General features: G+C 45.6%; 1 protein-coding gene across 2 annotated transcripts in view; it reads left to right on the top strand.

Moving 5' to 3' along the window:
• Nucleotides 1-17,308, top strand: part of AARS2 (alanyl-tRNA synthetase 2, mitochondrial) — a 32,822-nt gene that overhangs the window by 12,267 nt on the left and 3,247 nt on the right. For both annotated transcript variants that reach the window (XM_081854147.1, XM_081854148.1), the window contains 11 exons: nt 530-641; nt 1,777-1,904; nt 3,028-3,169; nt 5,585-5,754; nt 6,497-6,610; nt 7,969-8,109; nt 8,974-9,111; nt 11,177-11,286; nt 12,045-12,153; nt 15,158-15,280; nt 16,657-16,767. In XM_081854147.1, the coding sequence (XP_081710273.1) occupies nt 530-641; nt 1,777-1,904; nt 3,028-3,169; nt 5,585-5,754; nt 6,497-6,610; nt 7,969-8,109; nt 8,974-9,111; nt 11,177-11,286; nt 12,045-12,153; nt 15,158-15,280; nt 16,657-16,767 (1,398 nt within the window). The remainder of the gene's footprint in view (nt 1-529; nt 642-1,776; nt 1,905-3,027; nt 3,170-5,584; nt 5,755-6,496; nt 6,611-7,968; nt 8,110-8,973; nt 9,112-11,176; nt 11,287-12,044; nt 12,154-15,157; nt 15,281-16,656; nt 16,768-17,308) is intronic.

Genomic DNA, 17,308 nt, shown 5'->3' with positions numbered 1-17,308 from the left:
TGGACTACAGTCCTCATAATCCCTGATGATTGTTCACGCTAGCAGGGGCTGATGGGAACTGGAGTCCAACAACATCTTGTGTGCTGGTCCCCCAATCCTAACCTACATCCTTTCCCCTTCTGTTTGAACCCAGGCATACACACACAATGCACTTACTTGCTGTTCTCCCCTACGTGCACAGGCTTCTTTCCTTCCACATGTACATAATATTCAGTAAATTGGATTTCTGGCCTGTTCCAAAAGCTGACACCCCATTGGCTCATCACAGGGCTGCATAAAGGGCAGTGGTTTAAGCAAGTGGTTTAAGCAAATGAGACACCACTGCACTACAGTCATGAATGACACTTTTACTCCACATATTCAGAGTGATAGGAGGAGCCCTTGGTGTCTCAGGTCCAATCTCATTCATAGCTTATCACCTGATGCATTTGGGTCCCCACCACTGCCTTTTAACACTTCCATATCTCTTGGAGTTCTTTGGAATAATTGGTTTAACTGCCTCCTGAATCTGGCTCTGATCTCCCAGCAGATTATGAATATCATCAGTGAGCATGAGGATGCCTTTCTCTCTTCCCTTCTGCGGGGGCGCTGCATTATAAACAGAACCCTCCAACAGATGGATCATTCCAAAGTCTTCCCAGGCAAGTATTTTTTTCTTCTTCTTCCTCTTGATGGCTGAAGGAGAAGAGAAAATGCAGTCACAAGGGAGGCATCACTTGCAATCTAGTCCCATTTTTAAGCTGCCTGGCTTTTGAGTTGTCCAGCCTTTTTGGTCCTTGCAATTAACCACACACCATCTGTAACCGAAGGCACAGCTTACTTGTTCAGCAATAGAACTTTGCCACTGATTTCTGTTGAACTTCAGGTCCCAGACTTGTTCCTTTCTGTCTCCCAGTTAAGTATTAAGCATTATGAGTCACTGATACATCCCCTCCACCCCAGAGTGGTTTTATTAAGCCACTAGCTTAGGTGGCTTTATGGCACACACCCTTGAAAAGGATAGGCCTGTTCATGGATGTTGGCCATGTTGGCTAAGTGAGAGAGGCAGTATCCACCTAAATAACATGTGCTGGGGACAAACAATGGGGGATGCTCTTCAAACCCTGCTTGCAAATGTCCAGAAGCATCTACCATGCCAATGCTGGAAATGGAACGCTGGGCTGGATAATTCATTCATTTCATTTCATTTATGAATCACATCCTGTGCAACACCTGGAACTAACTTAGCAACAAGACAACGAAACAATAAAATAGTTTCTATACAGGTAGAACCTAGGATAAGAATGCCCACTTAAAAGGCTTGTTGAAAAAAGGAAGGTTGTGAATAGGTGCTGAAAAAAACAAGAGCGAGGCCTGCCTGAGATGTAACAGGAGGGAGCGCCAAAGATTAGGTGCTGCCACATGAAAGGCCTGCATCCTACATGGTCAGAACAGACCTCCTGATGAGATGGTACATGCAGCGCAGTGCTCAGTTGGGAATACAAAGAGCAAGATGATATTTTTCAGACAGAGCTTTGTTTCATCTGACAAGGCTTTTCCTTTTTACATTCTTAAGGCAGGCAGACAAGCAGCCAATAGCTCTCTGACTCACTGCAGTTTCTTCACTACCAGTGCACTTTCTCTCCCAAACGCACTGCATTTGAAGAGATAATTGCTTGTTTCTCCTAATGAATTTATATACTGGAAGCCACCTTGAGTGTGTTCAATCCTCAAAGGTGGCCTGCAAATATTTTAAATAAACTAACGCTCCTCCGTTGATCTTACTTCTGCCTGCAGTGGAGGTTGCTTGGTCTCTCCATAGCAATTTGGGTTTCCCCCTGGATCTTGTTGGTTTGATGCTGAAGGAGAAGGGAGTCCAGCTGGATGTTGCTGCTTTGGACCATCTGGCTCGGGAAGATGCTGAGGTAAGGCACAGATTTCTCTTCTTTTGTGCGTCACATTAAACTACCTCAGACTTCATTCCTTCTGACTATTGTCCTTCAAGGCATTCATTTTCAAGGTAATTCCCTGGTGGCGGAATGCCCTCCCTAGTGAGGCGCACCTGTCTTGGTCCTGATTAATTTTCAGGAGGAATTGTTTTCACAGGCCTTTAGTGACTGAAGAATACTGTTCCTGGCAACCTCAAGACCATTGGATGGGAAAAAATGAATTTAAAATAACTGCTTTTAGAAGTTTTTAATTGCAGTTGTTCTGTCTTAGAATGTTTTTTGTGGTTAAATTGTGTATCTTTTTGCCAACTTGTGCTTGTTGGCGAGGAAGGGCAGGATATACATTCAATAGATAATAATAATAATAATAATAATAATAATAATAATAATAATAATATGCTTTTCAGGAATTATAAGGCAGGGCTGGCAAACCTGTGGCCTCCCATATGTTGTTGAACTCCCATCATTCCCAGGCAGCATGCCTGGTGGTCAAAGAGCATGGGAGTTGTAGAGGCTGCTGTATAAGGCCCTCTAAAGACGCCCCTCAGTGTGTTGTAATAGTCCAAAATCTGTGAATAAGATTCATTGTAAAATACCCTCAGAAATCTAAATTCTGTCAAAGATCAAACCAAAGTAAGTGTTCACAAGAAGTTTGATCAACAGTACAAAATATCCAGCCTTCTTTCTTATTCTGGGCTGCTCTTTGAAATGGCTGTTGCATTTGGATTTTTATTTCCTCTCATAGGGCTGTACAGCAGCAAGGGAAGCTGAAGTGGGGATTATGTGGAAACTTGATTTTTAGGGCCATTGACTCTCAGGAGTCCAAATAGGGGACCTAATGCCAGATGGTTTGTGGGTTCCCCCAAGACTTCAGAGTTCTGCTTATCAGCTTTTGCTGTTGTTTTAAATCAGGCATAGGCAAACTCCAGCCCTCCAGATGTTTGGGACTACAATTCCCATCATTCCTGACCATCGGTCCTGTTAGCTAGGGTTGATGGGAATTGTAGTGCCAGACATCTGGAGGGCCGGAGTTTCCCTATGCCTGTTTTAAATGGTGCACTTGAGCTGTCTCCCAATTGTACCCTTTCTTTCCCCACAGCGCAAATCTCAGCCGCAACAGGAGCAGAGAGCTGGGGTGCACCTGGACCTGCATTCATTGGCCAAGCTGAGGCAGGATGGGGTGCCTGCTACTGACGACTCTCCAAAGTTTGCCTATGAACTTGGGCAGGATGGCAGATATGGTAAGGTCTAATTGTGCTTGAACAAGGTGTATGAAAAAGCACTCTGGAGAAATGGGGGCTTCAGATTTGTATCCAAGAAGCTTCTCACCTTATATATGTCTGGCATATTTGTTAATTTGTCGTGTGGAGAACATACTGTGTCTGCTTTATAAACTAAAGTCGACCTCTTCCTACAGCCAAACAGAAACTGCTTAGGCTCCCGCAGCTCACCAAAGTAATACCCATAATCTGCTGTAAAGTTAGCAGGCTGCTACATATATGTGTTCTGTGCTGTTTCCTGTCCGTTAGGGAAGCAATTTACATGCTAGTAAGAAAATATGCAAAAATTACATTACCAAGGTAAGGATGGTGAAGATGCTGAAGTCTGTTTTTCCTGAGTATCAAAAAGTATGAACACAACATGCTAAATCTATGACTGTTGTGTAAATGTTAGCTGTTGTTTATAGCGTTAATAGTCCTCCAGTATCCCTTATTAGAAAGCAGAGCAAAGTGGCAACCAGTCTCTGAAAAAGCCAGTTTTCACATATTCCAGCAGGGAGATTTGTGGGCATTTTATTGAGGACATTTGCATCCTGCTGCCAGGGTTTCCCAGTGAGCTTCATGGCTGAATGGGGATTTGAATACTGGTGTCCCAGGTCGTGGTTCAACACTTTTGTCCAGGGGTAGCCAGCATAGTACCCTCCAGATGTTGTTGGACCCCAACTCCCATCAGCCCCAGACAGCAAGGCCTGTGAAAAGGAATGATGGGAGTTGTAGTCTAACATCTGGAGAGCACCACATTGGTTGGCCACTCCATAGGTGTGTATTAGGTTTAGTATATGCATGGAGTAGCAAACAGTGGCCATGACCATTAGAGTTAAAATATACACTCACGCTGCCATCCTGCTGCTTGGTTTGTGTCCATAGCAGCAAAAGCGGCACGTCAGGGAGTGCTGTTAGATAATAGGTTGCTGTATCTGAGTGTTGAACTCCTGCCAAACTGAGCTAGATACAAATCTGTCGGACAATATACAGTGGTGCCTCGCAAGACAAAAAGAATCCGTTCCGCGATTCTCTTCGTCTAGCGGTTTTTTCGTCTTGCGAAGCAAGCCCATTGACGGCTTAGCGGATTAGCGCTATTAGCGGCTTAGCGGCTTAGAAAAGGGGGGGGGGGACCACAGGAACTCGCAAGACATTTTCGTCTTGCGAAGCAAGCCCATAGGAAATTCGTTTTGCGAAGCACCTCCAAAACGGAAAACTCTTTCGTCTAGCAAGTTTTCCGTCTTGCGAGGCATTCGTCTTGCGGGGCACCACTGTAAAGCAGAGTGTTTCCATTGACGGACAGCAATTGAAGCAGGTTTCTTTCTGGCAGGGGAAAAAACGTCTTTGGTTGATGCCAGCTGGGTGTTTGCCATTACTGCAGCAGACCTCAAGGTGTCACTGTTTCATACATAACGCAAAGTGGGTTTAGAAATCACTGTCACAGAAGAGTAGAGCCTGAATGGGTTTGCATAATCCATTTACGTTTGTCTCATCGCTGTTGCCTCTCATTGTTAAATAATTGCTTGGCTTAAGGCAGAATGATCCTTAACAACTGATCTGTGGCAGTGGTTTCAAAACTCAGCCCAAGGGCTGTTTGTGGGGAAAGACAATGAGAGTATTGCCTGTCAGGTTCACCACAGCTGCCGTTCTCAGTGCTGCTAAGACTGCAGTTGTAGAGTCCAATGTATTTATTTGGGGGATTTCTTGTTACAGATGATTATAATAACGTTTTTGATTGTCCTGTATAAGGGATGTATCTGTTTTGAGGTTGGCAGGACTCTGTCCTCCCACAATAGGAGACGGGTGAGGTTCTGTTTCTGGTGGGCACACTGAGTTTCAAAGTTGCTCAAATCTCATAGAGTGTCTCCCAAGCAGAACATGATGTAAATGAGCCTAAAACCTCTCCGCCAAAGCTTTGGGGTGGAGGGCAAGGTACTAAGGTATAGTCTCTGCCATCATGCTGCACTTTGAAGGTGTCCCAGGTACAAAAGGACTGAGTAACAGGAGATGTGACAGACCTTTGCCTCAGACCCTCGAGGGCCACTGCCAGTCATAGTAAGTCCTGAGGCAGATGAGCAAATATAACAAGTCGTACTAAGGCTGAATTCCTGTGTAGCACAACATGGATGAGCTTCAGTCACCCTGAATTCGGATTGGTGGAATAGCAGTTTGGGTTTCCAAGGAACATCTCCTGGGGCCTCTGTGTTCTGTTATCCTCCTACAGTGAAGTACCTGACTCTAAAATAACTGGGAGCTTTCCTGCATTTTCTGCACTTGAATATATAAAAACCTTAAGGGCAGTACATTGGCTGGCTGTTTTGGGTTCCAGGTGGCCCAAGCGCATCGACTACCTAGGAGAAGGATGGGGAGTGATTTTCTTTTACCTCTTTGCAGTTTTCCGTCCATGTCAAGCCACTGTCCTGATGCTGTACAGAGATGGGTCTTTCCAAAAGGAAGTTGGCAGAGGGCAGCAGTGTGGGGTCCTTCTAGACAGAACCTGCTTCTATGCTGAGCAGGGCGGCCAGGCACCTGACCAAGGCTACATGCTGCATGCAGCACAGCAGGTAAGGCTCTTCACTGACCAGGCCTGAAACAGGCACCTCCTGAGCCTCCTGCCTGTCCTGTTAGGCTGGGCATGACCTCCATGAAGAGGACTCTGTGCCCTGGCTCCAGTCACTGAGCAGCATCTTGTCTTTGCCTAGGCTTTCTTCTCTGTGTCTCAGGCACTGTGTGAGCTATAGGAAAGGAAGAGGGTTAAGCTATTGTTTGATAGCAGTGCTCTAAGGGAATTCTGATGCTCTTACTTTGTAGCTAGGTTAATGCACCGTCACCACTTCAATAGCAGAGTGAAATATTTCCTCTGTTCCCTAAGCCAGCTCTTTGTTGTAGATGATCCTGCTCTCATGGAGGGTTGACTGGAATTCCCCTACACATTCATTGATATCATCCCTGAGTGAGCCGAGCAAATCACTCTTGAGCACGGGCCATTTGAGGTTGCTGCAAATCCTCACTGCTGGGAAAAATGCTAGAGAATTCATTGGTCATGTGAGCTCCTTGGGGGGGGGCGGGGCGAGGAACTTGAGACACACAGACTGTTGTTGTAGCATTAACGCTGAGCACAGGCAAGCCTGTCTCTTCTGCAGCTTGTTTTGTGTTTGTTCCGGAGGTTAATTTAAGAGACTGCTATATTTTTTACAAGCTTGCCAGAGTGACCTGAGTTCCCTTTATTCCTCTGGAAAACCCATACTGGGAAGAGAATTGAGAATTTGTGCTAACTCTCCCATTTGTCTTGTTTCTCCTTTTGAGGACATGCTTTTCCCTGTGGTATCTGTACAAGTATCCGGTGGCTATGTGGTACATGAAGTGATTGTCTCTGAAACCCTGAAGGTCGGGGACCAAGTGCAGCTTTTTGTGGATGAGGTAATTGTCATTGCCAGGAGATGGCAGAGAGTTTCTGGTTCTGTGCTGTGCATCATGACTGGCACATATGCCATGTAAGCAGATCATATTGGGTAGGAAAGTAGTGCAGAAAATAGTGTTTTGTAATCACGAGAGAGGATTAGGGGGACCAAGATACATAAGATACAGAATTTTACCTCTGATTTCTCTCTCTTACAATTCTTAACAAACATAGATGTTGCAGCTTAATTTGTATCTAAGAAATCCAGGAACAGAGATCCCCAGGAATTCTCCTTTGCACACCCCACTGAAATGGGTGATATGCAAAAATGGATTTCTCAGTGGAAGTGTTCCTTGTTCCCAGCACAATAGACACCAGAGTTCCAGCAGCAATCCTAGGCACATTTACTAGGGAGAATTGGATGGACTTTGCTTTGAAGCAAACATGCATGGGATTGGACTATTAATTAATCCAGCAGTTCTGTTAAATGCTTCAAAGTGGGCTTGTATGCTGGGTTGCTAGCTGGGGGGGGGGGGTTTAATGTACTGTAACTCAGTTCTTCCAAAACAATGAAATCTTTCTCATGAATCATTTACTTCTAATAGGTAAAGTGGTTTTGATCCTTGTTTCCTTTGAGGGAGGTTACTATTTATAGTCTCTTTTGAGGAATAAGCTCTGTAGCAGAAGTGAAATGTCATATCGGGGATTTCCCATATGTTAATGCAGAATCTTTTAGGCTGTTTTAATCCAAGCTTGCTTTTGTTATTTAGCTCAGGTGGTGGGGTGTTAAACCAGCGAAGGCTGATGTTTGGGCTATCAGGGGGTTTAATTAATTACTGCTTATCTAGTGAATTTATTGGGAAACAAGTGTTGCGGATATAACAAGGACTTGGTTTTCTTTGGCTGTACTCTAGAAGACTGACTCTCTCCCTCCCCTACCTTTCCATAGCCAGGAAGGTAGTTTGTTCTCAGGTGCGACTTCACTATAGGTGCAGGCACTGTCCCCTTGCATACAGCTGTGTCAAATCTTGGTGGTGGTGGAGATGGGCACACAGCTCATGGACAGACAACATGCTGTGCATGCAGGAGGTTCAGTCTCTGCAGTCTCCAATTACAACTGATCTCAACTACTGGGACTGGCGAAAAACCCCATCTAAGAGCCAGCCAGAATAGCCAAGGACTGACTTAATATAAAGCACCATGATTTATGAATTTGTAAGTTCAGTCTGCTTGTGCTATGCATTCATTGTGTCCTCCTTTTCTCCCCCGTCCCCCAACCCTGGATCTTCCTATTCTTCTTCCCCTGGCCAGGAAAACAAGGCAATGTCCACCAGTACTCCTTTCTCACCCCAAACATTGTGCTTTTGTTTACTTTCAGGCCCAGAGGTTGGCCTGCATGACAAACCACACAGCCACCCACCTGCTAAATTTTGCGCTTCGCCAGGTCTTGGGAGAGGGTACGGAGCAGCAGGGGTCCCATGTGACTGCTGAGTATCTGCGATTTTCCATCAACACCAAGGTGACTACTGGGGTCTCCAAACTGCTCACATTAGAGCAGTGAGGGCAATGGGGCGTGTGGCTCATCTGGGAAGCTGGGCTGCAGGCACCAGCCCAGCACTTCCTCTCTTCTTCTGGCAACTCTGGAGTCTGGCCACTACTGCTTTAGGACTGGACTGATTGTTGCTCTGTGTTCTATGAGCCCCAGGCTACTTTGAGCCTGGCTATGGTAAAATTATCAGAAGAGCTCCATGGTGAATAGGGTCCTTTAAAACTACTGACAGCCCAGAATGTGCTTCCCTTGGTGGAGGAACATGTAACTGCTGGTAATCCTGACCCATGTGTCCCTTTGTGGTAAATTAACAAACGGAGAAGGGGGCTTGTTACTGCATTTGCTTGCTTGACTGTTTCCATGTCAGTCCAAGTGGAAGAGACTGTTGTGTGAGCCACAGAGCTGGAGAGAGTGAGGAAGAGTGGTTCACAGGATCTAATTTTAGAGTCTGGAACTGCAGAATAGGGTCTCGGCCTGCAATGAACGCGATAATCCAATATCTGATAATCCGCAGAGAAGTGGACTTCGCCCAACCTTAACTGCTCAGATGGAAGCTCTATGCTTTTACTAAAGCAAATAAAGGAACTGATTTAAGTTCCAATATTTTTCTTAGACTAAGATGATTATGAGTATTCAAAAAACCGTGGTTCAGGACATCAGCATTGAAAACTCTATTTTGTAGATGGGGAAATTGACACATAAAAGTATGACCCAAAATAGAACCCTGGAGACCAGACACCTATTCCTCTGGACTTCTAGCCATCTTACTGTACTTAATTCTTCATGTCGCATAACATTGCATCATTCTGATGAAAATATCACCTGCTTCACCAGGCTCCCATAACGATACAGCAGCTGCTAGACATAGAAAGTGTGATCCAGGAGGTGATCAAAAGGAATGAGGTGGTCTATACCAGAGAAGCCCCCATCAAGCTGGCGAGTGCTGTGCAAGGACTCCGGAAACTAAATGAAGTAAGTCTGGGAGGACAGTGACCAGTGGCAACCATGCAACTGGTGGGGTGACAATTGGTGTCACCCAGGGAAACTGCCCAGCATTAGGGGCCAGTCGTAAGCACTTCTTCACATAAGAGCACAATCTGGCACCAGTTTACAACCTTTATGCAGCTTTTCGGTGCTGTATCCTAGCCTTGTAAATAACCCCACAAAGTAGCCTGCAAAAATGATTTATTAGACTTCTGGAGGCTGGTGGAAGGGACTTCCCTCCTCCTACAATCTACTTGGTTTCTCTGCTTGACTCAGTGTGCTTCAGCTGTGAAAAGGGCAAATTCCACGCTAGGGGTCATTAGGAAAGGGACTGAAAATAAAACTGCCAAAATCATAATGCTGTTACACAAATCTACAGGGCAGCCACACTTGTACTGTGTACAATTTTGGTCACTTCTCCTCAAAAAGGATACTGCAGGGTTGGAAGGAGGTTCAGAAAAGCACAACCCAAGTGATCAAGGGGATGGAGAAATTCCCCTATGAGGAAAGGTTGCAGTACTGCAACCATTTGAGTTTAGAGGAAAAGCGAGTAAGAGGCGACATGATAGATGTTCATGAAATGATGCATGCCATGGAGAAAGTGGGCAGAGAGGAGTTTTTCTCCCTCTGTCCTAACACTAGAACTCGTGGACAGCCAAGGAAGTTAATGGTTGGAGGATTCAGGACAGGTGAAAGGAAGTCGTCATTCACTGTGGAACTCGCTCCCATAGGAGACAGTGATGGCCGCCAACTTGGATGGCTGTAAAAGAGGATTCGACAGCTGGACTCTGCCGACCTGCAATTCCAAGCAACTGGAGATAGAACATAGCCACTGTGACTACGAGCCGTACCTCCACATTAGTAGTCACAGTGGCTATGTTCTATCTCCACTTGCTTTGAATTGCAGGTTGGCAGAGTACTCCCGTGCTTCTGGTTGTGAGCTTCCAACAGGCATCTGGTTGGCCTCTGTGAGAGCAAGATGCTGTGCTAGATGGGCCATTGGCCTGATTCTAGCAGACTTTTTTTTATGTTAGGAGAGGCAGCACACTCCATCCTTCCTCTTGAAGCCTGCGTGCTATACCTTGGCCACCTCTGCCTACCATACCAGGCTGCAGTATATACCATATTTTTCGCCCTATAGGACGCATCTAGTTTTCAGGGGGGGAAATAAAGTAAAAAAATATGATCCCCCCCCCCAGCTCTGGGAGCAGTGGACAGGCTGCACGCAGCCTGTGCGCTACTCCAAGACCTTCTCCCTGCTTTTGTGGGAGGTGGCGGAATTCCCCCACCTCCCGCAAAAGCCCACAGGAGCCCAGCGTGACTCCTGCAGGCTTTTCGACCAGGAGGGAGAAGGGACTGAAACGGCCAGTCAGTCCCTTCTCCCTCCTCGAGGAAAAGCCCCCAAGAGCGGCGCGCTCTTTAACGGGTGCGCGGCTCCTGCGGGCTTTTCTAGGAGGTGGGGGAATTCCCCCCCCCCCGTAGAAAAGCCAGCAGAAGCCGCGGAGCCCCTTTAAAGAGCGCACGGCTTTTGCCTGCTTTTGCGGGATGTGGGGGAATTCCCCCATCTCCCGCAAAAGCCCACAGGAGGGTTGAGAGTAGTGGGAAGGCGTCGTGCGCCTTCCTGCTGCCCCCCATCCTCTGGGGCTGGCGATGGGGGAAGCACTGCTTTCCCCATCGCCATCCACAAAGCCGGGTTGGAGAGTAGCGGGAAGGCGTCGCGCGCCTTCCTGCTGCCCCCCATCCTCTGGGGCTGGCGATAGGGGAAGCGCTGCTTTCCCCACCTCCACCCTCAAAGAGCAGACTCTCCTGGCTTCAGCGGAAGTAACACGAAGCCTCCGAAGCGTAGGCTTCGGAGGCTTTGCATTGCTATCGCTGAAGCCAAGATCCTGCATTCGCCCCATAAGACGCACACACATTTCCCCTTCATTTTTGGAGGGGAAAAAGTGTGTCTTATAGGGCGAAAAATACGGTAGCTGCTTCTTTTGGTTTAGTTTGCTACAGCCTTATAACTGCAGATAATCCTTCCTTCCTTCCTGCCCTCCCCTTTTTTCAGGTGTACCCAGATCTGGTGCGAGTAGTATCCATAGGGGTTCCAGTGGAAAGAGTGCTGGCTGCGAAGTCTAAAGATGCCACGTCCACCTCTGTGGAGCTCTGCTGCGGAACGTAAGTGTCATCCTTCCTCTTAGTTTCTCTCAGATAAGGGAAACCTTTTCCAGCAAGCCTTTACTGGGTGCCTCTGAACTGGCGCTCTTTCCCCTTCCTTAATCATAGCTGTCCTCAGGCCCAAGGGGAAGGCCAGCATCTGCATCATTGCTCTGATACAGTTTTACATACGATTTTTGACCACCTTATAAGCAGCAAGTATTGTTTGTTGATTAAAAGAACCGTACCTAGCAGTTACTAAATGCTTTCTTGTGGATCAGCTACTTCCTATTTCTTTGTAGCTTCAGTAGTAACATGAAGGCGATTCATTCTTGCTATATTGGCAAAAGGGGCTGATTTTTAAAAATGCTGTTGAAATGCAGAATTATATTTTTTATTGTTTTCACCTTGGCTGTTTATCATCTCCAGCAAATGAATTACTTGAGTATCAGAGAGCATAAAGTATGTACGTTTCTTGCAAGCATTTGAAATCCAAAGAGCACAATTGTGATATTGCATGTAGTAAACAGCTGGTGTGAGATGCCAGGATATGCTCTCTCTTCAGCACACTACGGACTTCCTTGACTGACAGTGTCTCCTGAAGGTCTTTCCCACCTGTTACCAGGAATTCTTTTTAACGGGAGAGATGGTAGGAGTTCACTCTGAAACCTTTATGTACGCAACACTTGTACTCTTCCATCGACTTATAACCCCTTTCCAAAATGAAAAAGGGAATTTGATGGCAATGCTGACACCTGCCATTTGTTTCTCCTGTCTAGGCACCTTCTGCAGACAGGAGATGTACAAGACTTCACTATCGTTTCTGAGCGGCAGCTGGTTAAAGGAATCAGCCATATTGTTGCAGTGACCAGAGAGCAAGCCAAGCAAGTAAGGCTGGATTGCTTTTGTCTGATGTTGCAGATGTGCACAGGTTGTCTGCTGCTGTTTTGCTCTGCTTCACTGCATGATCTTTAGAGGGCTGCCTGCCGCAATCACAAAACACTTGCAATTATTTTTCACCAGTTGCCTCTATTCTGCTGCTCACAAGCAGATGCACTGGTTGGCCTTCACCCCTGATCTCACGGCAGGAATGCCAGAACTTTATGCCCTTGCTTCACCCTCGTCATCTCCAAATTCAGCAACTCAGAATCAATCAATCAAACAAGTTCGCCTCCTTTGTGTTATCATTCATTGTGAAGAGGCTGTGATTGTGAAAGGAAGTGTGGTCAATCTGTATGGGTGGCGAGTAGGGTAGACCACAGAGTGAGTGTATAAGCAAACAAGGAGCTCTGCAGGCCATAGAAGCTTCTCTGCCTGATTAGTGGAAGCTTCATATTGGTCTCTCTCTGGCTCTGACCATTAAGGAGATGTCTTCCAGGACTGAGCAAGCACATTGTGAGACACAAACGGAGCTCTTTCAACATCCTTTTCTACCACTGCTTTTCGTAGTACTCCACTTCCTTTTTGAAACAGGGTCATAGCATTCCACATTAGCTAGCTTTTGACTAATAGCTCCTTGTCCTTCTCTTACTTCAATTCCCTTGACCCCTCTTCTCTCTCTTTCCCCACCCCCTCAAACTTGGGTGGTCATTTCTTTTTTGCTCTGGCTCTTGCTGACCACTAACCACATCTGGCGGCTTCAGAGCAAAAAGGCCCCATTAACTTAGGTGCCTGCTAGGTGGGCAAGCAGCAATGTCTTCTGCCTTCCCCTTGGCTGTTGGTGGCAAAAGATTACATTATTCCCAAGATTCGTATTTTTGCTCTGGCACTTGTGCTGCTTGTCTAGTCATCTCCTCCACTGTTACATTTTTGACAAGGTTCAGCCTGCCACGGAGGAGAGAAAGCTTCAGGGCAGGCTGGCCCAGATTACTGAAAGCGCTGACCCGAGGCAGCTTTGTGTCAGTGGTTCATGTTCACCTGCAGCTCCCTTTTATGTTTATCTCTGAAGGGAGCTGTTCTCATTCAGGCTTGTGTTTGCTAAGCAGATGGAAGCAGCTACGGTGATAACTCAAAGCACATCTTGCAGCGAGAAGCCGGAGTAGGCAATTATGTGCTTGCTCTGCTCTTACAGCTACTGATTTCCTGCAACTGGAGCTTAATTCTTCTGTTGGTCCAAGCAGATTCGGGCAACCGTTTTGATGTAGAATGCTATTTGCATACTGTTCCTAGGTCAGGGGAGTGGAGCTTCTTCTTCCCTTGCCCCCAAGTGTCGCTGGATTATGACAACCATCTTCCCTGACATGAACTGAAGCTCATAAGAAATGGAGTCCCCCCCCCATTCGGCATCTGGAGGGCCACAGGTTCCCCATCCCCGTCCCAGATGTAGCACACAAATCATGCAGAAAACAGTACTGCATACTTGAGTGGTAAAGATCAAGCTGTTTAGGGTGCTTCCTAAGTAAGGACATAAGAGTGCTGGATCAGGCCAATGGCCCATCTAATCCAGAATCCTGTTCTCACTGTGGCCAGCCGGAGGCAAGCAGAACATGAGCACAAATGTACCCTCCCCTCCCCTGGTTTCCAGCAAGAAGCTGCTCCAGCAGCTGCTAGGCCTGTTCACACAGTTGGCTATTCTGGACTCTTTTGATCTTCTGCTTTGAGTATACATAAAAAGTGTGGCAGAAATTTGTCACAGCCCAAGCTTTTTCTTTTCATTTGTTAAAAAGGACCTGGCTTTTTGGTGAGGAGCATCGATGGGCATACTGTATAACTGGAAACCTCGTCTAGAAGTAGTTGACTTTCTCTTGTCCTCTGATTTTCTAATTTGGTGGCACCATCAAGGTCTTTGAAATACTAGCTTACTCCAGAGCTGGAGAAAGTGGATTGGCTCCCTTCCATCTTTCGGTCGCATGGAGCCTAGCAGGCGAGAAGGAATGAGATCAGCTTCTCATTATGATAGGAACCGATCAGATGAAGAGCAGATTAGTAAAACAAATAGACTCATCAGGGCTCCTCTCTCTTTTTTTAATCCGTCCCGTGTGCCTTTTATCTTTGTGCAAAACCACAATTTGTGGAATGAATGCCACAAATAATTATCTACTTGTTTAAAACAGTTGAGGAAACTCAGGCCCTTGGGACTCTTCCCAGACCAGACTCCTCACTGCCCTTGCTCTGTACCCCTTCCTTCAGTGCTTTTGCCTAGCTGGAATGTGTCCTTGAACTGAAGTCATCCCTCTTGCTTGCCTGGATAGGGAGGGATGTGTGTCTGTGTGTCATGGCTCCCTATAGCCGTGTCCTCCCTAAAACCATATATTTCCTATAACCATGTTCTCAGGGTGGCTCTCAGCAACGAAAGACCATAGCTCAGCAGCAGAGTGCACACTTGCATGCAGAAGGTCCCATGTTCAATCCCTGGTCCTTCCAGGTAGGGCTGGAGGAGACCCATGCCTGAAACCCTGAAGAGCTGCTGCCAGTCAGGGTCAGTCAGTACTGAGCTAGATGGACCAGTAGACTGACTTCACAGAAGGCTCTTGTCTTTCTCTTGCCATAGGCTACAATTTCTGAGGGGATTGTGTGTTCCCTGTGTGGTATATCAAATAATCCCAAAGGCAAATTGGTGTGGGGGGAAATAACTCTAATTTCACTCTGTCACTGAGCACTTTCTGAAAAGGATCTGCCTCCCTATTTTTCGCTTGGTTTCTGAGCCAGCATGTATCAGTGGTGACAAATATCCAGCATAATTTGAGATACTATCTCTATCTCAACAAAGTTAATTAGCAGTCACATAAACCTAATCTAGTAATTGCACAATGCCCAGGGCTCTAGCCCCTGAAATAAACTCCCAACAGGCTTGTGACTGAAAATGGTTACGCCCTTTGAATTGCAAACACAACCTCTTGCCCTTTGTATGGTTTCTGCCAAAAGGGGTCAGACATTTTTATTACTCTCTTAGGCTCGGGAAGCTGGCCAGGCTTTGGCTAAGGAAGTGGACTCCCTCATGGTGCGAGTGAAACTGGGAGGAACCGTGATCCATGAGGCCCAGAGACTCTCCAAAGAAGTTGGCCAGCTGACTATTGTGAGTACTTTCTCCCTCCCCACAACAAGGGCTCAAGAAAGGTTTTTGAATGCTTCTTGAGGACGTGTTTCCCTGCTCATTCCTTGTTCTATGATTCCTGTTGAAGTTGAAATAATGGCTAACTTTCCCCGAAGAGGCTTTTATTTCACCTTCTAGCGACCATATCAGTCTGGTTGAAGTGCCCTGTGTTTCATGGCATAGAGGGTGAGGTGTCTGGGTGCTCTGCCCTGTAATGAAGAATCTGCTGAGGTCTTATCAATTCCCTCCCTCCAAAGCCCATCTGCGTGGCCCTGCGCAATAGAAATAAAACACTGCCTGTCCTCCACTTTGGGTTTGGGGTTGTTGTTTTTTTAATTGGTATTTCTTTTTATTTAATCAAAAGCATATAATGCAGTAACATAATAAAAAATAAAGAAAAACACACAATTGAATGAAAACTAAATACAGCACCACCACCACCCAAAAAATACACATTTGGATCATTTCACTCACAATCCCTGTGGGGAAAAACAATAGTTATTTATGCTAGAGGGTAGTAACATTCTTTTTCTTAAAAAAGATTTGCTTAAAAAAGTATATTAAAATACTGTCCTCAAGGTCTTACGACATTCTAACTTGAAGCTGAAAACTTAGTAAGGATTCCAAATAGTATCGTATTTCACAGGAGTCATTTGAACATTGTTACCATCATTTATATACAAAATAATTTTTGCCAAGTAGTTGCATATGAATCTTTGTTTATCTTCTAGTGCACTTTTATTTTTAGTCAATTTTTCAACAATTCTATGAGAATGGTGGTATATATATGTAATTAAAAATAATAAATCTTGTTTTGTTATATTAAATTTAATTTAATTTCTAGGAACACCATAGCTGTCACTGAATAATACTCCCACCACCAATGTGCCCTTATGTTTTTTATAGCACCAGCATTTTGGGGAGATATTGGGGTTAATATTTGATAAAATCAGAAGTATATAGTGCTACCTAAAAATCACATTCAACTTTCATCGTCTTTTCTTCTTCCTCCTCCTCCTCTCCTCTTCTTCCGTCTAAGTGACTTCTGCCATTGTCCTATCCTCCTTTCCATTAATTTTTAAATAAAATAATGACCAGGATCAGGAGCACAGCTCCAGTATTGGAGAGCTCTGGCAGAAGCAGTTGACACCATTGCAATGCACTACATGGTTCATGCTTTGCATGCATGTCCATCACATCCAAAGGGCTAGTCGTAATTGAGGCTCTTTTGCTTGGAAACAGGCTTCATTCTTCTGGTCATAGGAGTCAAAATTCCTCTCTTCAGTTGCATCCCTGGAGCATCTTTTCATCCCCGCCCCCCGCGCAATCACAGGTAACAGAGCCAATTTGTTTTGCAGATCGTGGACAGCACCACAATACCTCAGTGGCAGAAAAGAGAGCTACAGGCCACTCTTAAAACTCTGCAGCGAACAGCCAACACAGCAGTTAGAAAACTGGAAATCAGACTGGTAAGAATCCAGCAGCAGATCAGCCTTGTAATCTGCAGGCATGACAGAAGTATGGGAAGCTTGTCCTTTTCAAAGGAGTGAATTTATTACCAAACTTTTCTGTAAAGAAAAAGTACTCTAAGCAGCTCTGTTATCTAGTGTTCTAAATCAATTGCTTTTAAAGCAACCTTAGTCCACTCCCTGATGAATGGCTCCCAAGCACAGTTCCCCATAAGCTCTGAAGACCCAGGGCTCTGAAGAACAGAGTGTTCTTTGTGGCATACATGAAGGAAGGAAGCTTCCTAGAGCTGGTTGGCCTTCGCTTTGCCACAGTTGAGAGGCAGGGTGTGAGTGTCAGGGAGAAATGAACAGAGAGTCTGGCACGCGGCTTGCTGTGTACTCTTCATTCTTTTGTATCCAAAAAGCCTAACATTTGCACTAAGAAAACTCAATTCAATTTTTTTGCAAACAAATTATGCAAAAAAATTTCCCACATTTATATAAACTTGAAATTTTTTGCTTAAGTTGACTGTTTTACATCTCTTCTGATATTGGAGATTCT

Source organism: Podarcis erhardii (assembly GCF_964252035.2).
Source record: "Podarcis erhardii genome assembly, chromosome: 3".
Classification (NCBI taxonomy): Eukaryota; Metazoa; Chordata; class Lepidosauria; order Squamata; family Lacertidae; genus Podarcis; species Podarcis erhardii.
The sequence above is the reverse complement of the archived record's forward strand: the minus strand, read 5'-3'. Positions and strand labels throughout refer to the sequence as shown.